The sequence below is a fragment of the Cercospora beticola genome, chromosome 1 (assembly GCF_033473495.1).
Source record: "Cercospora beticola chromosome 1, complete sequence".
Classification (NCBI taxonomy): Eukaryota; Fungi; Ascomycota; class Dothideomycetes; order Mycosphaerellales; family Mycosphaerellaceae; genus Cercospora; species Cercospora beticola.
This window is the reverse complement of record NC_088935.1, coordinates 565,129-585,906: the sequence shown is the minus strand read 5'-3', so window position 1 is coordinate 585,906 and position 20,778 is coordinate 565,129. Positions and strand designations below refer to the sequence as shown.

Below are 20,778 nucleotides of genomic sequence, written 5' to 3'. Positions count from 1 at the left end.
CCACCCACCGCGACAACGACTCACGAGTGCCTCGGCGGCCGAATACGCGAGATCGCGATCAGAAATAGCCCATCATGGCGACGACGCTGGACAAAATCAAGGCCATCGAAGATGAGATGGCCAAGACGCAGAAGAACAAGGCCACATCTTTCCACTTGGGACAATTGAAAGCCAAGCTCGCGAAGCTGAAGAAAGAACTGCTCACGCCGAGCAGCAGTGGAGGAGGTGGTGGTGTGGGTTTCGATGTGGCACGTACAGGAGTGGCATCGGTTGGGTTCATAGGCTTTCCATCTGTGGGAAAGTCGACGTTGATGTCCAGACTGACGGGACAACACTCTGAAGCTGCTGCATATGAGTTCACAACACTCACAACTGTTCCGGGACAGGTCATATACAACGGTGCGAAGATTCAAATCCTGGATTTGCCGGGTATTATTCAAGGAGCCAAGGACGGAAAGGGTAGAGGTCGGCAGGTCATTGCAGTCGCGAAGACTTGTCATTTGATCTTCATTGTCCTCGATGTCAACAAGCCACTTACGGACAAACGTGTTATCGAGAGCGAACTGGAGGGATTTGGCATTCGCATCAACAAGCAGCCACCGAATATCAAGATCACGAAGAAAGAGAAGGGTGGAATATCAATCACCACAACACAAACTTTGAACCACATTACCAACGAGGAAGTCAAAGCTGTGCTCAACGAGTACAGAATGGCCAACTGCGATGTTGCAATCCGTTGCGACGCCACTGTGGACGATTTGATTGATGTGATCGAGGCGAAGAGCCGAGCATATATTCCAGTCATCTATGCATTGAACAAGATTGACGCGATTTCCATCGAGGAACTCGATCTGCTGTACAGGATACCAAACGCTTGTCCAATTTCTTCGGAACACGGCTGGAACATTGACGAGCTACTGGAGCAAATGTGGGAGAAACTGAACCTCCGCAGAGTATACACGAAACCGAAGGGCAAGCTGCCAGACTACACTGCACCTGTCGTGCTGCGTAGCACAGCATGCACGGTGGAAGACTTTTGTAACGCCATCCACAAGACGATCGTGGACCAGTTCCGGATAGCAATTGTTTATGGCCGCAGTGTGAAGCACCAACCGCAACGAGTGGGCCTCAGCCACGAACTCGCAGACGAGGACATTATCACGATCATCAAGAAATAATTCGACGGTTTTCGCTTTACGCGCAAGGAAGACTGCCATGTCTGCTCTGCAAGCAGCGGTGTGGCGACGAGCCTCAAGCGATCCGGCTTGGCATGTCACGTTGAGGTTTTGGTCTGCGTCAGCTCAAAGCTGGTACGTAACGCCGACACGTCGATCACCACGCAGTCCTGGACCACATGAGGCCGGAGCAAGGAAAGGGATGGAGGACAGTCGGTAGGAACGACAATGAGTTGAAGGAAGCTGTCCCAACTATGCTGTGCATCGTTCAGATCATCATGACCGAAACGAGTACATGAATACACCAACCTCGAGAAGAACAGTCTTTCCTGCTCTCTCTGGCTGGCTCATGATCTCCCAAACACCCATTTACATCACGACTGCAATATGGTCGTCCATATCTGGACAGTGGTCAGCATCGCAAACACTCTCTCGGCATCAAAGGTGTGCTTACATTTGGAGATATCTCCGAGGAAACAGGCGGCGACGATACTGATCGCACCAAAAGCGATAGACACCAGATAGACGTAGATGTACGAATCCGCATATGCGGTTTGCCCCGCAAGGACAACTCCGTCGTACGCTCCAGGTACTCCGGCAATACCGGGAATGTCGTTGATTCTCTCGATCAAAGAGACTCCAGTCAGTTGAATGGCTTCCGCGATGAGGGTCTCGTTGGTGATGTTCAGGCGGGTCATCATGTAGCCCCCAATGTCTAATGATTTTAGCAGATGCCACCTCCAAGTCAAGTAAGCATTGTCGAACGTGGGTGTGCTTACATTCGACAGCTTTTGTCTCGAATTTGTGGACGAAGACATTGTAGTAGACGCAGTAGCCGATACTACCGCCGATAACTCGAATCGCGAGGGTCAAAGCGGCGACGGTAGCAATCAAGTCATCGGGACAGATGATGGTGGTGATACTGCAAGGAGTCATCGTCAGCTGCACGCAACAACCTTCCAGACGACAAGCAAACTCACATCGAAGCCGGAACCACAATTCCTCCGATACCAAGTCCTGCGATGAACAGCAGACCCCAGATTGTATTCAAATTGTCAACTCGAGCACAGGCCAGCGATCCACAACCGGCGGTCATCAGAATCGAAGAAGCGATCATCAGTTCCTTATTATGTCCTCGAAAAACGGAAAGCAGCCAGAGAACGATAAATGCTCCACCCAGGACACCAAAACTTACGGGCAAGCCGCGAATTCCAACTCCGACGGGGTCGTGGCCGTAGACGTTGAAGGCTTGGGTTGGCCAGAACATTTGGACGGAGAAGAAGTTCGCGCCGCTGCGATGCATGTCAGCACACACGGAGATTCTGATGATCGAGGCAGAGCTGTCGAGATTGATGAGACTTACGAGATGAAAGTGATAACGAGCGTCATGGCTAAGGTTCGAGGGTCTTGTCGGAGGCGTTTGGGGAACATGGGATAGGGGGCGTAGTAGCTTTCCCATATCAGGAAGGCTATGATCATGACGACGCCGAGGATGAGGGGGGCGAGGACGTGGGCGCTGTCCCAGTCGTACTGAAGAGGGAGATGTCAGTGTGAGCCGACCGGATTTCTGGATGACAATTCCGGGGCTTACCTGGTATCCGCCCCATTGCTATAGGAGAAGAGCGAGGAGTCAGCAAGCTGGTTCTGCGAAGAAAATGACGGATTTGCAGAACTGTGGATGACGTTGTTTCGACTCACCATTCCCATCATGAACATAAGCATTCCGCCCACGGACAAGATACCACCGACATAATCAATCTGCCGGAGGACTTCTCGGGTCGTCATGCCTTGAGAGTTGACTCGTGGCGGAGGGTGGTAGAAGACCACGACCATCACCTGCCATAAATGTTAACATTAGCTCAAAGCCAGTCGAATATCTCCGCTCACTCTCTAAACTTACAAGTCCGATGAACGCCCACAACCCACAAATGAGACCGAGCCATCTCCAGTCGGCATAGTATGCGATGAGCTGGCCGCTGAGATTATTGGTCAACATCGTGGATCCCTGGAGGACGAAGCAGTGGCAAAACTTACTACAACACCGACGGCAAGAAAGGCAAAATCGAAAAGATCAGTACAGCAACATACTTCCCTCTCTTCGAAGTCGGTGCCAATTCGGATGTCGCAGCCAGTGCAGTAAGCTCGTTAATTCCAGCTCCTACTCCAGCGAAAACCATGCCGCAGATGAAGTAATTCACTGGTAATTATATCAGCACATTCATCTCACATGCCTCTCGTCGACACAGACGAAACGAGAAGTGTGGGAAACTCACTATCATGCACAGTCGAACAAATAATCATCGCAATCACCAGCAATGAAGCCCCAATAATCGAAACCCAACGTCGTCCAATCAAATCGGAAATCGAACCGACAAACGGACACACTGCAGCGAGGGAGAGGAGGTTGGCGAGGACGAACCAGACCCAGCGGTCGAGACCTCCGATGTCACGGTAGATGTAAGGTGGGACGGCGCCGAAGAGGTAGACGGGGATTTGGCTGCCGGTCCAGACTGTGCAAGTAAGGCGGGAGAGTTAGTGAATGGCAGAGGAGAGCGAGGGGGCCGGGGGAGGGAGGTGGGACGTACGGAATGCCATGGCTACGAGGGACATCATTCGGGCGAAAGACTGTTGTTGTGGGAGTTTGGTTAGCCTGCGGTTCGGTTTGATGTGTTTCGTACGTGGAGGAAATAGTCCCGTTTGCTGTTGTACTTTATCGGAGGAGACGTACCATCTTGCCTATAGGCTCATGATCAACTCCATCGCCATAGGTGCGGAGACCATTCTTCTCGTAGTAGTTATCATGGCCGGCAACACGCTCGTTGGTGTGTATCTGTTCGATGTGGGTAATTTCGGCTTTCTCTTCAGTGTTTTGTTGTGCGATGTCTGTTCGGAGAGAAGTCATCAGTACAATACTTCTGCCTGCTCTTGATTGCATTGATTGATGAGGAAGAGTTCGTTGTGATATCCATACCGGATGATGCCTCACTATGTGCAGCAGGATTCTTCTCTGCCATGTTCGTCGTCGTTCTTCTTGTGCTGCTTGTGGATCGAAGATCTCCCAGAACGGTCTCTGTTCGGATTGACGAGATAGATGAAGAAGGCTCGAACAATTGTTCTTCCTATCTATGTATCGCCCCAAGATCACCATCCGGCTATGCACTCCATAGGCGAAAAGAAACAGTCCTAGACAGGCAGTACAAAGCTACCTGCGCATGTCTTGCCCGAGGGAGGCGTTACCCTCTCGTGTCACCGGAACGTAGTTCGATCTATTGTGAGCCCGTCCCAGGGCGTCAACGTGTACTCCACGCGGAGAACCCTGCAAGACGTGCATGAAGGGACCACATTCTAAGGAAAGATCGTATGGGGTAGCTCGGAGTGCATTGCGCTGGTTGGGTGAGGAGAAATAGCAGTGATGCCTATAGGGTACCGATGGCTCGAATACGGTTTGCGATTATGCATTGTTGACGCTGATCATAATGTTTCTGCAATCTCCCAGGATGGAGTGAATTTTCTGCTTGTACTCGTTGTATTCCGATTGCTTTGAAGTGAGACAGTCCACAGGACTACTTCATTCACTTCGTAAACTCGCAAAGCTTCGAACCTTAATTCCTCGCCAACCCAAATAATTCTGCTTAGACGCACAAGCTTACACGCAAGCAAGCTCGCCTATTCTCTCAGATGGCGACCTTATCCTTTCTAGCGCCAAGTCAGCTCCCCGCACAAGCTGTTCTCTAACACTGGTTCTTGCGATCCTTGTTGATGCACGACTGACTCTGGCGGGTCGAGTCGTGTAGGAATTGTTCCGGAAGGTCCGGAGTAGAAGCGGGCTTTCCTTGAAGTATAGTAACATGAACTCGGGAAATACTGTGTAGGATTTATTCCCGTGTCGTCGAATGCGTTTTCTTAGGCTGGGAGTTGTTCTTTGGCTCGCGTTTTGTACGAGACATTAGGATTGGTTACCGGTCAGATGGAGAAGGCTCACGACAGTAACATCGGACGCGAAGGTGCCGTTTCTGTTGACTCTGCTACTGGAAGTCAGACATTCGGACCGCATCGTTGGGACGTCTGCTTTGAACTGGTCGTACTGGCCTTCGTTGCCACACACTTGGTAGTAGGCTTACATTTGAAACTGGGATCATTTATTAACTTTCATTACAGACATCATTATCTTAATCATCACCCTCTTCCACATGTTGAGAGTTCTCAATATGTCGGTGCAGGTCCACGGGAGGCAGATGTTTGTTTCCGACTCTGTGGCTGTGATTCCACTTGTTATAGGCCCACTCGCGGATCTTGCCGAAGTTGCGGCAGGTGTGAACTTGGTCGGAGTCGATGAAGTTCCGGCCATTCTTTCCCATGCCATCCCACCACCGTGTTGGGATGAGGGTGAGGTCGCTGTTGCATTGGATGTTCTGACGTACGATGTCGAGACAGTGGTCTGCAAAGGTCAGTTGCGTGAGACGGCGAGAAGCGTGATTGGCAAACATACCGATGTGGTATTGCTGGAACTTCTTAGATCCATGGTTATGCTCCTTGTAGTAATCCTTGTATAATGCCTTACGAAGCATGTTCACGCAGTGCAAAGTGTGAAGGACGTCGAGGCCGGCGACGTAACCTCCCTTGCGCTTCTCAGTATCTGGATATCTGTAATACTGCTCATAGTCTGGACCCCAGGCTTCGCGAGCCTCACTGTCGTCAATAAGGAAGTATCGATCTGCCTCAGGTTAGCACTGATTACACATGGAGGATCGACTGTCCATCACTCACGCTTAATCAGCTTGTTCCACGCGCGATCCATGGCCTTGGTGGGAGTGCCAGTGTAGAGCACCTGATCTTCGGCATAATCAAAGAATGGCTCGCCTTCATCGTCGAATTGTGCCGATCCGGTGAAGCGCACTTGCTCCAGCTCCGCTGCAGGTCGCGCTGGCTTGAATTCTGTGCTGTACGTTTGTGCTTTCTGTCCTTGCCTTGAGGTCACCAGTATATTCGTCGCATACCCGAGAAAGAAGACCGCTATCGTGATCAAAACGGCCAGAGCAATGTGGAGTTTGTTGAAGTTGGAAGTCCTCGTCTGCCTCAGCTCGCCTTTGCACCACCGACAGCCCTCAGCAGACCGCTCTCCACCATCTTCCGAACTGCCAACATCCTTCTCATCCTCAAATTCATCCTCCAGCCTAAGCGGTGCATATTGTTCATCTGATGGAGCCATGGTGAAGTCCAGCAGACCAGGTCAGGGTAGCAGAAACAAAACCAAAACTGGAGGGGACGTTGCGCTCTTCTATGGCTGAGGCGATGGCTTTCTGTGGCTTCGGATTGACTCTCCGCAAAAGCCGGTCCTTCGCAATTATACCTGTACCCGTATAACACTTTGCTGTAATTTGCAATGTTTTAGGGCGTCGCATGCGCAACACAGTGACAGCTCTGCCAGCCCGTGGCTCTGCCGCAGCCTTTTACCCAATCTTCACAGCCTCAGTGCGACACGCACGCCCCATGTCTTGGGGAACAGATGGAGCTTGCTTTGTTGACGTGCCCAGACGCGCCAATAGTGGCGGAGGCAGAGACTCAGTTGTACCAGTGGAGCTAACCATGATGTGATTGGTCGGATAGCGAGGTCTCACAGGCCCCGACTCCTGTTTTGCCGTTGAACGTTTGCTGCTGCTCCGCGGACACGAACATGAACAGGAGGAGAAAGATGTCGATGTGCATTCGACACGTTTCAGACGACCGCAGCAGGTTGGCAAATCCGTCTTGGCGATTCCTGGTTGATTGTGATGAAAGTGACAGAAGTCTCGACCCTCGCCCGCTGTCTGTAACGGCCTCGAGGCAGCGAAGCCTGGTCTGAATTGTCTGCGCTTATGACGATGTTGGACTGGGCATGCCTGTCCCAGACATGGGAGAGCACATTGCTGGCATGCTCCAGCCATTGCATCCGTTGCTTGCGATACGATCTCGTGGGACTGATAGCCATACTGTGTGAGGATTTCGGGCGCGATGTGTAAGCTGCTAAACGCGCGACAGAACCAGAAATTGGAGACGCACGCGAACCTCAGACACAAGCTCAACCGGAAGTCTCGGGAGCCTCAGGAGCACATGGACAGATGATCTCAGCGTACACAGCGCACACAGACGTGTATAGACGCACGAGTGCACCACCGATTGATGCATCGAGCACTACCTATAGCGCTTTGCGCTCGAGTGTTGCATTTACTTGCCATTGGAAGCTTTAATGGCACGCTTCCTCGTCTTCATTCGATCATGCGTTCATCCAAGCCTCCAATCATCATCTCCCCTACACGGACGGTTACCAGGTTCAGTCTCAATCAGGTACTCCCGGATCGGGTGACGGTCGTGCCCAGGTGGTAGTGGAAGCGAATACAGCCACTCCGTATACGGAGGACCCCAGAAAATCGTTGTCCTCACGATGTAAAGAAGGAGTTTTGAAAAAGCCGATGCTCTCATAGTCCTTTGCCAGAAGAGTGACAATGACAGGCTCATATTCTCCAAGAATACAGTGTTCTTGCAAGATGTTGAGCTTCGCTCGACAGTAAGGATGAACTTGTTTGGACGTTGCTGCAGTCTTCTCCCTTAAGTCTTCGAGAGTCTCGGCGCAGGCGCGCGTGCGTGTCTCCCATTCCGCAGGGAAGTTGGACCAGATCCAGGGTGTTAAGTAGCAACATCCTTCTGGTGTATCAGCATCGTGGGTGCCGTGAAGCTAGCCAGTGGAACAGAGTCATTCACGTACCATCACCGCTGCCGCAAGTCGAACTTGAATAGTCCAGCCGGATCGCCGTATGATAACAATAGTCGTCACGCTGGAGATACATCAGGGATGAGTTAACGGACTCAAGTTCGTAATCATCGCCTGAGGTGGGCATGAAGAACTTCAGGCATGCCCTGCGCTTCGAATGAACAAAACCCCTTTCTGTGCAGTCCGCTTTTGCATTTGGGCCAGGAGGCTCATTGGAAGCAAGCTGGAACTGGACAGCGAGTATTCCGCAGTCGGCCAATTCCTCTAGATCGGCAGCCCACTCAGACATCTCAGCACTGAACTATCCGATCGTGAGTGTTCGGTGGAACGTTGCGCAGCTCACATCTGGAACGTCCGGCAAAGGCAGGAGACGTATAGTTGCACCTACTGGCTTGTCACAGTAAGGAGCCTCTGCAAGCTCGCCGCGTATGTATTCGCGTTGGTAATGCATCAAGTCCTCCCAGTCGAAGCCGTCCTTGAATCCTGGCACCGTGGGCTGGAAAGGCGATCCCCTCATCGAGTCTGCATCGCTCGTGGCCGTTGGGTTATTTGCCGTTAAGCTCTCCGAGTTCGCGTCACTCATGGCGGCGTCGTTTATGGCGGTGTCGCTTCCGGAGTCTGCGTCGCTCATGGCGGTGTCGCTCATGATTGTGAAAAAGTATGCCTGTCGATGTTGCTCTCACGGAGTCGAGAGCACTCCGCAGAGAGGACGCTGGGCGCCAGGCATTGTCCTTCGGGGTGCATCCGCGCAGGCGCCGATGCAAGAGCACCTCGCGTGAGTATGGCAACAGCGTGGGAGCGTCTCCAGGAAGGCGGAGTCGTTCCAGACCAGCATTGGAGAAGTGGCCCAGAGCGTCAATTCAGTGGATTCGTGAAGCGTGACTGTATTTCATATCTCATCCGGCGCCTGTCCGAGAAAGGCTTGCTCAGTCCGACAGAGACCGGCTCAGCACCTCACTTCGCTGACCCCGTGTAGCGTGATGTGGTAGTATTCCGTATCTCCCGGAACCAGCGCGAAATACGAATTTGCGGCCGCTATCCAAATGCTCCAAACGCAGTTTTCGCCAGAGCGCCTTCGCTAATATCACAAATCCCTATTCATGAGCGATCATGCATGGCTTCCTCTTAGCGCATCTCAATATGCCTCGAAAGAACGTCTACCCATCGCCATCTGTTGCTCAGTACCAATTCGCGCGACCTCTCCCACCACCAGCCGGAATGCCTTGCTCCCTCATAATCCTCGCCACCCGCTCTTGCTCACTCCAATGGGCGTACTCTCCCTTCCACACACCCCACCAGTAACCCAGATCTTCCGCAACCCCCGCAGGCCCTCTCGTATACACCCACAAAGCCAGACCCATCAGCCCACCGTAGAACACTACGCCCTTGATGAATCTGAACCACCACAAGACCGTGCCCACTACCATGTTCAGGATCTTGAGACTGATGAATATGATGACCAGGAGGAGAGCGACTGTCGCGAGGTCGGGTTTCGTGGATACGCTGTCAATTGCTGCGTTCAGGACTGGTCGGAAGAGTGAGGTCGCTTGATTGAAGTAGAAGAAGAGTGAGCGGATGTAGGACCAGTATGTGGGGTTCGAAGCGAAGACGGGAATCTGTTGGCGAAGGCCTTCGGGAAGGTTGTGGCCATGTTGTTCGTAGAGGTAGTTTGCCCAATCTACAGGCAGTAGTTAGAATGAAGTTGTGCGAGATTGATGAGAATGCCAGATGCTTACCCTGGACGTTTTCCATCTTTGCGGCGTCTTCCAGATTACGCTCGACTGGCTTGTTGCGACGAGACGCTCCAGTGGGCGATTCAATGTAGTTGCGGTGTAAGTTGCAAGCTGTTTGTCTTGAGAGTCTGCCAAATTGAAAGCTCAAGTGGGTCGCGTCTCGTGACGCGCATCCTTGTCGCGCATGTGAATCGGCCAATTTCGCTCCGACTCCGTTTGCTCCATCAACACAACATGTCCAGTCATTCTGTCGGTCAGCGTTTGAGCTTGAAAGGTCAAATATGCACTGTGCAGTATGTTGGTGCCGTCCAGAACAAGTCCGGAGAGTGGCTCGGAGTTGAGTGGGACGATTCCGCTCGCGGCAAGCACAATGGAACACATGAAGGCGTGAAATATTTTGAATGTAAGTTAAGTCAATACCTCGAGACCAAAGCGGCTGCGGGTGCGATGGCACTGGCTCTACTCGAATTGCAGGGCAGTCTTCCTTAGCTCACATCAGGCAGAAGCAGATCACCCACAACCGCTTCATTTCTCAGGCCAAATCAGCCATGGGACAAATCGAGGACTTTCTATCAAGCACTCCACGAGAAGTATATGTCTGATGATGCCTCGAACCTTGGAGCGACTGTCTACTTCTCCACCAAACAAGCCGAGGAAGTTGGCTTCCAAAAGTTTGCGAAACGACAAGCTGCTCTGCAAGGCATCCATGTGCTGATTCTCGATCGGATGCGTATACGACACACTGGCAACGACGAAGACGATAATATCAGAGAGACCTGCAAAGACATCACTGAGCTGGATCTCACCAGCAACCTATTCGAGAGTCTCGATGAGATCCTCAATTTGATCGCATTACTCCCGAAGCTGGCTCATCTAATACTGGATGGGAACAGATTCAGCGTGGACTCCGACAAGAACGCAAGAGATTTTCCTCGCATCTCATCGCTAAGTCTGTCGAATACCTTACTGCATCGAAGTGGAGAGCTATTAGCTCCGATTGTAGCACGTCGCTTCTCGCGTATAAAGACGCTCATGATAGCCAACGACGAGCTCTCAGACGCCGAGTCGCTCTCGCCCACAGATCTGCCTGAAACTCTCACATCGTTGGATCTCTCGAACAACTACTTCATGAACCTCGCTGATCTTCGACAACTGAGCTCATGCAGCCATTTGACGAAGGTCAATCTAGAGAAGTGCCAAATCAAGAGTGCAGGTCAGAAAGGCAGTTCCATCAGCAGCTCGATATTGGACCTCGATCTGGCCCACAATGCGATTAATTCCTGGGACGTGGTTGACGCTCTGCCAAGCGCATTTCCCGCGATGAAGCAGCTTCGCACCACTGGCAACCCAATCTACAAAGATATGAAATCGGCCCTGGGAAAGCCATTGATGGCAGAAGACGGTTACATGCTTACGATTGCGCGCCTGCCCCAGCTCGACATGCTGAATTACAGCAAGATTACCGAAAAAGAGAGACTGAACGCTGAGAAGTACTATCTCAACGAGATCACGGCGGAGCTAGCAGGTACAGCTCCAGAGAAGCGGGCGGAAGTATTGAGAAGGCATTCGAGGTGGAATGCGCTGTGTGAAGAATATGGCGAGCCTTCGATACCAGGTAAGTGCATAATGCTTGGCCCCTTTTCATTCTTGAGAAGCATCATAGACTAATGTTTCGCAGACCAGCCCAAAGCAGATTCCATCGATCCACGAAGTCTAGCTGCTAGACTTGTGGATGTTACTTTCGTCTTCACAGACCGCCCAGAATGGCAAATTAGGATACCAAAGTCTTTCAATATCTACTCTGTTCTCGGCATGGTTGGCAAGAAGCTCGGTGTGATGCCGCTGGAGTTGCGGTTGATCTGGGAGACTGGTGAACGAGATCCGATCGGCCTCAATCAAGATCAGACTGGCATTGAAGAGTGGGACTCAGATGAGGAAGAAGACGGCGATGAGACCAGGGTCGCAGAGCATTCAGTGGCAAGAGAAGTGGAACTTGTTGCTGGCACTAGGACTTTGGGAACATATATCGAAGGGCGTGAAGCGCGTGTGAGGGTGGAGCGCAAGTCATGACAATCTTGGACGTAATGTCTACAATGGCGCTATGCAAGTTACCTTCTCCAGCAATGTCGAACCATCCCCTCGGACAGTCTATACAGCAAGCTGCTCCCTCTCAGCACTACACGTCTGCTGCCACTGCTTAACTAACTTCCGCCTGTAAGGCCACGAATCCAGCATACTTTGACTATCCCAGGTCTCGATCTCCATCGCCATCGCATCGTTCAGCACAAGCACTTCCTCCGGCTGCTTCGGACTCTGATCGACTGCCTCAAATTCACTCTCCTCGACACGGCTCTCCAACCACTCCAACACCTTTGGATTCGCAGAAGTCGATGGGACTCTTGGCCCAGCCAACGAGCTCAGATCACTTCCCGATCCACATCTACCATCTGACCTATGATTGGGATAGATCCCTGACCAATATTCATCTGGAGCGACAGAGATAATCTCAACATCCGCTTCGATGGCAGCTTTCCTCGCGGAGCGGAGGTCATCTTCTGCTTCGAGGAGCTCATGAGTGATCTCGTGATTGCGAACAAACCAGCGTCTGTCGAAGGCTTCTTTGTCGACATCGATAGGCTCGAGACCCTCGAGGGTACGCTCTCGATTGAATTCCTTTTCCTGCCATTGGTTATACTCTTTGAAGTGAAACTCCTTCTGCGCAGTATTGAGTCTATCGCCTGCAAGTCGGAGTCGTTTTCGCCGGTCCTGGGTGAATTGCTCCTCGGGTGTCGGTGTGGGAGGTTTGTTCATGAGGGTATTTTGCGATGTGTCGAGGGCTGGTGGCGGTGCCACAGGGTGGACTTCGTCCGGCTGAAGGTTCTTCTGTCGTTGTGCAAAGAACTTTTGATATTGCTCCTGAAGATCGAAGCGCTCTATCGGCATCTCTTCTTCGTTGCTTTCTTCGGCAAGCGCCGCTACCACGTATGCTTCGTCAAGGTGCACCATCACTGCAGAATGTGCCTCTATCAGATAGTCCTTGATTGTTTCGAGCCTTGTTCGTAGCTCTCGTTCCCGCGGACCTAGATTCTCGCACATCTCTTGCAGAACCTCAAGCTCTCCCTGTAGCCTTTTGGCTTCTTCCTCACTTGGCTTGATGTTCAGGTCCGCATCTCCCTTCAATTTCAGCTCATGGCTTCTGATCTCGATATCCAGCGTTTCCCGAAAGTCTCTCATCTCCGCCAGCTGCTTTCGAATGTAGCGTTCCATTTTCTTGTGATGCCGTTGCAGTTTAATGGCTCCCTTGATATTCTGCGACATCTTAAATGGCACCATCAAAGCAGCTGAGTCCTTCACGCCATCGTCAATGAACACGTATCGACAAGGCCCCTGGGTGTAATCTTGCTCCAACTCCTCGGGCACGAACTCGATATATTTCTGAGCACGAAGCGCCTCTTCGGCAGCATAGACGTCCTCCACAGCATCTTCGTGCCTCTGGATGTTGTTCTCATAATGTTCGTTAATTTCGTCACTGTCGTCCGAGTACCGCCGTACTGAAGGTTCTCGCGTTTCCGGATAGTCAGCTGGTCCGCCCTCGACACCAGACTCCTCAGCCGCATGACTATGTGCTTGCGGATCCTGGTGTCCATCATGTTGCGCCCGGATATCTTCAGCTCCAGTCGACTGCTCGTTGGCAACTTCTGTAGCACCGGAAGCGGATGCGTTTTGTGAACTCGTCCTGAGAAAACGAGGAAGATAATCACTTTTGATGATTCTGCCTTGTATCTTGTGCGCTATCGCAGCAATGTCCTCGATGGCCATGATGATAGACTTCCAGCGTGTCGCCGTCGCTTTCTTGGGCTGCCTTTTCGCGACTCTGGAGCGAACAAAGCTATGCTTTAAGGAGTGATGTTGGGTGTTGCAGCTCTCCATGACGTGCAGTCTCAACTTGTCTTAGAGAATTGTGAGTCGGTTCTGGACAAAGGCCACTCGATGCAGTAGCCAAGCTGGCTTTGTTTTGTTGTCGTTGGTCGAGTTTCGTGCCTTCGCTCGCTTTCTTCACTGTTGCAAGCGAAGTCGCGCCTGACAGAAACAACAAAGAATAGTGTACCGCATTGGTAGACCTATTCTCCGCTGCGAAGTCTCATTGAAGACTGGTGGTTTTCAGTTGGGTTGTCTTCACCACGATCTCGTAGTGCATTACCAGTATTATATTTGTTTGCACCACTTCTGGCGGACAGCCATAAAAAGTCGCAAGCCGTCCGGTGGTAACGGATATAGCAAACCGAACAAGCCTGGTTCCACAGCCTACACACATCAACATGCCTCAGATTCTCGCAGCTAAGCCAGCAATTGCTGTCGCAACGTCCTCAAATGCAGCCCCAGCTCCAGCAACAGCTTCCAACATCAATTATGCAGCGGCAGCGTGATCCAGAGTCCAATTCGCCACAGCTTCTACAACACCTGGGCCGGTTGACGATTCCCCCGGTGCGACTCCAACCATGCAGACAATCGCTCAACGCCAGCCTCCCCCTCGTTTGTGTCCTTCCTTAGCACCCGCACCTTCATATGCAAGCGTCAAAACTCGCTTCGCCCTATCCCAGCATCCAAACGACATACAAGTGTATGCAAACAACGTACACCCGAAGCAGCACAAAGGTTGGTTCGACAACGGAGTTTGTGTGATATCGCCGTACCATCGAGGCACCTTCAGGCAGGGGGACGTGGTATCGGTGCCCTTCCATATCTCCAACACGAATCCAAATGTCGACAAGTATCAAAAGGAGATCCAGATCACCGCACAGGGCCCAGTGTACTCAAAGCGCCGGATGTTCATCGTGTTGTTCAAAGCCCGGGAGGCGATGTTCTGTCTGCCATTGTACTCTTGGCAGCAAGTCGGTATCGAGAAGAAGGACGACGGAAGAGGCCTTATAGATGACCATGTCTGCGTTGTCAACTACAAAGACAGAGTCGAGTTCGAAACGAGCGGGAAGGTAACAGGTCCTCATCGGCCCTTGTTCTTCGTGCACAGGCATGAAAACAGTGTCGGACTTACTGAATCAACAACATGTCAGCTTGTGGGAGGCCAGTGGATCAGTTACAACGAGGACATTGGAAAGGTGGGGCGAATAACCGAGAGCAGTTACGACCAGATGCTGCTTGCCTGGAATGAGAGGTGCAAGGCATGCTGGCGTGACAAGGACCCATTTCCGGTGGAAGGCGAGCAAGATTACCGTTTCGTCAAGCTGAATGCTCCCCCGTCGAGAATCGGAGGTCAGTCGCAGGCACCTTCGCGCCGCTCACAGGATCCCTATCACTCACAGGCTCCTTCAGGCTACTCACAGACGCCTTCTCGCCCCTCATATGCATCTTCGCGCAACTCTCACGCAGCTTCACGCGGCAGTATGGCCGGCAGCAACTGGAGAAGAGGCAAAACAGACCATTGGTCACCTGGTCAGCCTTATTAGAAGTCGTGGGTAGTTTCAGTGTAACCAATTTCGCAAGAGCTCCTTGTCGCGTTCCGGAAGTGAATGATTCAATATCGCCCAGGCGTTTCGCGGAAAGCTAGTCTCGCATGATGAGGTCCTATCTCCGACTGAGTGCTCGCTCCTGAGGAGCATCGCATGGTCTTGAAATGCCTTGCACATGCTTAGAGCTTGGTATTAGCTGCGCGGCTTGATATGGAACTGTGAAATTGATCTTGATGTCGATGGAAACTGTTAAGGCTGAACGAGAAGGAGAAGGTGCTCTGCTGACGCCAAGATCTCTCCGCGCACGAGCGTCACTTCCCACGACTGCTCACATGCACCTTTGCTCTCACACTGTCAAGAAAAATTATACTCCCAAAGAGTCTTTCGACACTTCATCATCGCTTTGCTTCAATCTCTTCCATCTAGCTACAGCAAGCCACAAATGCCTCTAGAGCACAATGACCAACGCCCAGCTTCCTCGCATAGCCTCTCGCTTTCCGTACATCAAGTTTCCACCACTCACAACCCACACTTCACTCCAACCACGCGAAACCACTACATCACAACCCAGATTATCGCTGAAGTCCGCTCTATAAGCCCTCCTCCAAAAACGAGAGATTAACGCCCCGAACTGCATTTATAGGTAGGAGCTTACATCACGCAGTAGTGTGCATCGCATTGCCCAATGACTTTTCGAAACAAGCGAAGTGATCGGCCGCCAAGCAGGAACGGGCTGCTGCGAGCAGAAGCTGAAGCGGCACCACGTTCACGCGGAGTTGATCAAGATAGGATAGAACGTGGTTTGCACGATGTAACCATGTTGATCTTCTGCTGTGAGGTTTTGAAGAAGAAAGGAAGGTGGGTGATGGAGAGGGAATGGATATGTATATAAGGAAGCGTGTGTTCGATTGACACGACTTACTTCCATTCAGCATAAGCACTTACCCAGCATATTTTAAAGATGTTTGCCAACACGATCCTGTCAGCAGCTCTCTTGCTCGCCAGCACGGCGTCAGCGCAGTACCAGTATGGCACTTGCACAGCCAATGGACAGAACGGCGTCTGCATCTCCACGTCCGAATGCGGCGGAACATCCACAGCAGGCGCATGCCCAGGTCCATCGAACATTCAGTGTTGCACGTACGGCCGCTGCTCTCGAAGCGGTGTAAGCGGAACCTGCGAGTCCGCGTCCACATGCACAGGAAGCAGGTAAGAGGCCCATGCACAGCTTCATGGAGGACGCATCTGACGAGTTGATAATAGGTACTCTGGCCTGTGTCCTGGCTCTTCAGACATCCAATGCTGCATCCGAAGCGGTGGCGGTGGAGGTGGAGGCAACTGTCCACCTTCAGCTCAAGCCAACATCATCGACTTTATCAAATCCTTTGAAGGCTTCCGAGGCAGTCCATACCAAGATGTTGCAGGCAAATGGACAGTCGGCTACGGCCATCTTTGCTCTCAGTCAACTCGCTGCCAAGAACTGGGCTATTCGTATCCAATCTCCGAGGCTCAAGGCGAGCAGCTTCTGGCACGCGATGTGAGGCAATTCGAAGTCTGTATCGGACAACAGGTCGGTGGTGTTCGACTCAACGCCAACCAGTATGGTGCGTTGGTTTCCTGGGCGTTCAACGTTGGATGCGGGAATACGGCATCTTCGACATTGGTGAAGAGGCTCAATGCTGGAGAAAATCCAAACACAGTTGCTGCGGAAGAGTTGCCAAAGTGGAACAAGGCCGGTGGACAGCCTGTGGCTGGCTTGACAAGGCGTCGTGCTGAGGAAGTTCAGTTGTTCCAGACAGCCACCAGCACTGGTGCTCTGCCATGCTAGATGAGGTAGCATCAGCAAATAACAACATTCTTCGTCGAATAACCTGTTTCACTATCAGACCTTGTGTGATGTCGCCAGGCAACAACGTTGAGATCGTGATGATGTCCGACGTTGAGTTGCCATGCGCATGAATTGTGCAAGTTTCCTGACCTGTCGTGCTGTCGTGTTAAACAAGTGGAGCATGTGATAGAGTCGGAGTAACTACGGGATAGCATCACTGTGACGCGAATCTGTCTGGCACGACGGGTAAACAACAAGAAGTGCGCAGGTGTCGTAGGAAATGTGTCTGCTGATAGAGAATCCCTCGCTATGCCGGCCAATAAGTGGAGCTCTATGATGGAACAGGTTGTGCAATCTCCAAAGCTGTTGTCCAAGTTTTGTACATGTGCCCGCATTCTGACGTAGCGCAATGTGTATGCACTGCGAACGCATGCAATGAGTACGCGCAGTGCAGTATTGAGGGGTGATGCCATAGGACGACCTCATTGCCCCGCTGTGAAACGTGAGGGTGTTCGTGCTCCATATGTTGGCATATAAGAGAGTGCTGCCACAGAGGGACATTCGATTTCCAGATCACCTCGAAAGCAATCAACTCAACTCAACGAACAACTTCAAATCACATCAATCGCCAAAATGTCCGACAGCTTGTGAGTAGCTTCTTTCAGCAGGCCGCAAACGTGTCCTGACGGGTACCAGGCGCCAGTCCAACACCGACAAGGCAGCTTCTGCCTTGAAGCCAGACAGCCAGAAGTCCACCACCGAGCAGCTTGGTGACAAGGCCAAGGGCGCTGGAGATTCTGTCGCAGGCAAGGCTCAGCCAGGTGAGTTATCCAATCCTGTGTTCATCATCGATAGGCGTCTGACAATTTCATGCAGAGGAGGAGAAGTCCGCCACGCAGAAGGCGACTGACAGTGTCTCGTCCGCCGGCGAGAGCGTCAAGGACACTCTTGGACTGGGAGACAGTGAGTTGCCCACGGACAGCAACACCTTCTCTTGAACACTGCTAATGCATTTTGCAGAGAAGCAGTAGAGCAAGAGCTCTGATCATGTCTCCTCTCTTCCATGCAGATGAAGAAGACTTATTTGGACCCACAGCACCTTGTATCTGAGATACCATTGATCAAGTCATGATTTATGCCGTAGCATAGTGCCGCAATGAAAGTGTAGCCGCTACAATGCTCTTGCCGATTTCATCCGCATCTCTTCCCTTGGCTTCTCTTGCTTGAGCGTGTACGTGGCAGCATGCTGTCACACATGTCTGATGGTAGGACTGTAATCGACGAGGTGTTGTTGCGACGGCGTCTGGCTTGTCGTGGGTCGATAGACATGTGTTCCTGGTTAGGACCTTAGTCCTGTTCAGGATCTGGGAAGGAGAATTTGTGCCTCAGGCTTTTCATCCGACGGGTGAGCTCATGATCGACGCTGCCGGAAAATAAATGTTCAGGACGAGCCTCCGAAGACGTCCGATGTTCTGAGCCCATTGCGGACCATTGGGACAGTCGTCAGCTCTTGATCGTCACGCCTGCATCTACCGTTCCATTTCTTCTTCTTGCGCATTCTCCATCATGTTTCGTACAGCGTTCCCGCGTGCAGTCGCAGAGGTCCGACTCTCCAAAGCACTACCAGCGAAGCTCCCCACTAGAAGCTTGACAGCTCGACCGCTCGGTGCATCCAGCAACACCACCTCCGCTCTCCCACGATCGATACGAACTTTCGCCAGCACCGCCAGAATGGGTAGAATAGAAAGCGATGCCTTCGGCGAGCTCGAAGTGCCCGATGACAAGTACTGGGGAGCGCAGACGCAGCGCTCGCTCGGCAACTTCAATATCAACCAGCCACAGGATCGCATGCCACCGCCGATTGTGCGCGCATTCGGTGTGCTGAAGGGCGCTGCGGCGACGGTGAACATGAAGTTTGGATTGGACCCCAAGCTTGGAAAGGCTATTCAGCAAGCAGCCAGCGAGGTCGCATCGCTGAAGCTAGTGGACCACTTTCCACTGGTTGTATGGCAGACTGGATCAGGCACACAATCAAACATGAATGCGAACGAAGTCATCTCGAACCGCGCAATCGAGATCCTGGGCGGCAAGATGGGCAGCAAGAAGCCTGTGCACCCCAACGACCATGTCAACATGTCCGCATCCTCCAACGATACATTCCCTACGGTTATGCATATTGCCGCGGTCCTGGACTTCGAAGAATCTCTCCTGCCAGCTCTCAAGAACCTGAAAGAAGCAATGAAGCACAAGGCCGCACAATTCGAGAACATCATCAAGATTGGACGAACACACTTGCAAGATGCCACTCCTTTGACACTCGGCCAGGAGTTCTCCGGCTATGTCACCCAACTCGAATACGGCATTGAGCGCGTAGAATCCGCCCTCCCACGTCTCCGCCTCCTCGCCCAAGGAGGAACCGCAGTCGGCACCGGCCTCAACACCTTCGAAGGCTTCGCCGAAGACATCGCAACCGAAGTAACCAACCTCACCGGCCACCAATTCTACACGGCTCCCAACAAATTCGAAGCCCTCGCCGCGCACGACGCCATCGTCGAAGCCCACGGCCACCTCAACACCCTCGCCACCTCTCTCTACAAAATCGCCCAAGACATCCGCTTCCTGGGCTCAGGTCCCCGCTGCGGTCTAGGAGAACTCAACCTCCCCGAAAACGAACCCGGCTCCTCCATCATGCCCGGAAAAGTCAACCCCACCCAATGCGAATCCCTCACCATGATCTGCTGCCAAGTCTTCGGTAACCAAGCCGCCACAACTTTCGCAGGCTCACAAGGAAATTTCGAACTCAACGTCTTCAAACCCGTCATGATCCGTAACCTCCTCCATTCTTCTCGCCTTCTCGCCGATGGAATGAACAGTTTCCGAGAGAATTTGGTTCTCGGTCTCGAAGCCAACGAGGAACGTATTGCAACTATTATGAAGGAGAGTTTGATGTTGGTTACATGTTTGAACCCTGTGATTGGATATGATATGGCGTCCAAGGTGGCCAAGAATGCGCACAAGAAGGGTATTTCATTGAAGGAAAGTGCGATGGAATTGAAGGCTTTGTCGGAGGAGAAGTTTGATGAGGTTGTCAGGCCTGAGCTTATGATTGCGCCAAAGGCGAAGAAATAGACGCCATGCCATGTTTAGCGGAAAAAGAATGTGCAGGAAAATGTGTACAATGAGACGATATTTATTCGATGAAAGCATTTCGTTGTACATTTTCAAATCTTCACCTCCCTGTCGTTGCTGCCACTCCGTGGAGCTCTTGTCAATAGGCTGACAAGTAGTACAGCGGAGGTCAATTGGTGGCAGAGAATAGAACAATGTCACGATGTGTAAAAGCGGAACCGAAATGATGAACTCGATCTGGCATACCACTACGTCTGTCTAACCGTAACCCAGCACACCGCATTCGCATCGCATCGCATTCGCACAGCCCATCCATCCCATTCATCCAATCCATACTGATGATAAGTCTATGCAATGATCCGGAACGCGAATAAGAAAATCAAAGGCGAAGCGAAAAGAAGTTTCAAAAAAGCAATCTGGGTATCGTCACCACTTTGGAACCAAACAAGTAGAAAGAAGCAGAAGCAGCCACAAGAAAGAAGTTTCCAGTCCGCTATGCCATTATTAATGCAGGTTGGGGGTGATGATGGTGATGATGCATGCTGAATGGTCCTCGTTCGCCGTGGAAATCAAATGGCTCATGCAGGAGTGCAGAAAGGAGGTGATGCAGTAGCAGTAAGCCCTCGATTTCGAAGTGCACAGCAGCAGGAAGCTGGAAGTGTCGTTCTGGTAGCTGTTTGATGATGCGGATGGTTGC

The 20,778-nt window shown here is 51.9% G+C and overlaps 11 protein-coding genes across 11 annotated transcripts; 6 read left to right on the top strand and 5 right to left on the bottom strand.

Moving 5' to 3' along the window:
- Positions 1-74: 74 nt before the first annotated feature.
- RBG1 (GTP-binding protein rbg1) lies at positions 75-1,178 on the top strand (the record flags this gene model as incomplete). Its single annotated transcript, XM_023592883.2, has 1 exon — positions 75-1,178. One exon carries the CDS (start codon positions 75-77, stop codon positions 1,176-1,178), a length of 1,104 nt encoding a protein of 367 aa, XP_023460021.1.
- A 366-nt stretch (positions 1,179-1,544) lies between these two features.
- RHO25_000261 (uncharacterized protein) lies at positions 1,545-4,189 on the bottom strand (the record flags this gene model as incomplete). Its single annotated transcript, XM_023592882.2, has 13 exons — positions 1,545-1,576; positions 1,630-1,890; positions 1,955-2,097; positions 2,156-2,467; positions 2,539-2,705; positions 2,767-2,784; positions 2,874-3,011; positions 3,076-3,151; positions 3,210-3,372; positions 3,449-3,685; positions 3,761-3,800; positions 3,904-4,058; positions 4,147-4,189. The coding sequence occupies 13 exons, from the start codon at positions 4,187-4,189 to the stop codon at positions 1,545-1,547; spliced, it is 1,785 nt and encodes a 594-aa protein (XP_023460020.2).
- A 1,155-nt stretch (positions 4,190-5,344) lies between these two features.
- On the bottom strand, positions 5,345-6,384 carry RHO25_000260 (uncharacterized protein; the record flags this gene model as incomplete). Its single annotated transcript, XM_023592881.2, has 3 exons — positions 5,345-5,613; positions 5,665-5,889; positions 5,943-6,384. The coding sequence occupies 3 exons, from the start codon at positions 6,382-6,384 to the stop codon at positions 5,345-5,347; spliced, it is 936 nt and encodes a 311-aa protein (XP_023458711.1).
- Positions 6,385-7,491: 1,107 nt separating this feature from the next.
- On the bottom strand, positions 7,492-8,569 carry RHO25_000259 (uncharacterized protein; the record flags this gene model as incomplete). Its single annotated transcript, XM_023592880.1, has 3 exons — positions 7,492-7,853; positions 7,918-8,224; positions 8,312-8,569. 3 exons carry the CDS (start codon positions 8,567-8,569, stop codon positions 7,492-7,494), a joined length of 927 nt encoding a protein of 308 aa, XP_023458712.1.
- Positions 8,570-9,101: 532 nt separating this feature from the next.
- On the bottom strand, positions 9,102-9,675 carry RHO25_000258 (uncharacterized protein; the record flags this gene model as incomplete). The annotated part of the gene is made up of 2 exons (XM_023592879.2): positions 9,102-9,601; positions 9,660-9,675. 2 exons carry the CDS (start codon positions 9,673-9,675, stop codon positions 9,102-9,104), a joined length of 516 nt encoding a protein of 171 aa, XP_023458713.1.
- Positions 9,676-9,890: 215 nt separating this feature from the next.
- On the top strand, positions 9,891-11,726 carry RHO25_000257 (uncharacterized protein; the record flags this gene model as incomplete). Its single annotated transcript, XM_065601997.1, has 3 exons — positions 9,891-10,059; positions 10,156-11,271; positions 11,335-11,726. The coding sequence occupies 3 exons, from the start codon at positions 9,891-9,893 to the stop codon at positions 11,724-11,726; spliced, it is 1,677 nt and encodes a 558-aa protein (XP_065458069.1).
- Positions 11,727-11,804: 78 nt separating this feature from the next.
- On the bottom strand, positions 11,805-13,475 carry RHO25_000256 (uncharacterized protein; the record flags this gene model as incomplete). The annotated part of the gene is made up of 1 exon (XM_023592877.1): positions 11,805-13,475. One exon carries the CDS (start codon positions 13,473-13,475, stop codon positions 11,805-11,807), a length of 1,671 nt encoding a protein of 556 aa, XP_023458715.1.
- Positions 13,476-14,155: 680 nt separating this feature from the next.
- Positions 14,156-15,121, top strand: RHO25_000255 (uncharacterized protein; the record flags this gene model as incomplete). The annotated part of the gene is made up of 1 exon (XM_023592876.1): positions 14,156-15,121. One exon carries the CDS (start codon positions 14,156-14,158, stop codon positions 15,119-15,121), a length of 966 nt encoding a protein of 321 aa, XP_023458716.1.
- Positions 15,122-16,152: 1,031 nt separating this feature from the next.
- On the top strand, positions 16,153-16,952 carry RHO25_000254 (uncharacterized protein; the record flags this gene model as incomplete). Its single annotated transcript, XM_023592875.1, has 2 exons — positions 16,153-16,289; positions 16,388-16,952. The coding sequence occupies 2 exons, from the start codon at positions 16,153-16,155 to the stop codon at positions 16,950-16,952; spliced, it is 702 nt and encodes a 233-aa protein (XP_023459810.1).
- A 633-nt stretch (positions 16,953-17,585) lies between these two features.
- On the top strand, positions 17,586-17,983 carry RHO25_000253 (uncharacterized protein; the record flags this gene model as incomplete). Its single annotated transcript, XM_023592874.2, has 4 exons — positions 17,586-17,599; positions 17,649-17,773; positions 17,829-17,915; positions 17,973-17,983. 4 exons carry the CDS (start codon positions 17,586-17,588, stop codon positions 17,981-17,983), a joined length of 237 nt encoding a protein of 78 aa, XP_023458718.1.
- Positions 17,984-18,683: 700 nt separating this feature from the next.
- Positions 18,684-20,081, top strand: RHO25_000252 (uncharacterized protein; the record flags this gene model as incomplete). The annotated part of the gene is made up of 1 exon (XM_023592873.2): positions 18,684-20,081. The coding sequence occupies one exon, from the start codon at positions 18,684-18,686 to the stop codon at positions 20,079-20,081; it is 1,398 nt and encodes a 465-aa protein (XP_023458719.2).
- Between the last annotated feature and the right edge of the window lie 697 nt (positions 20,082-20,778).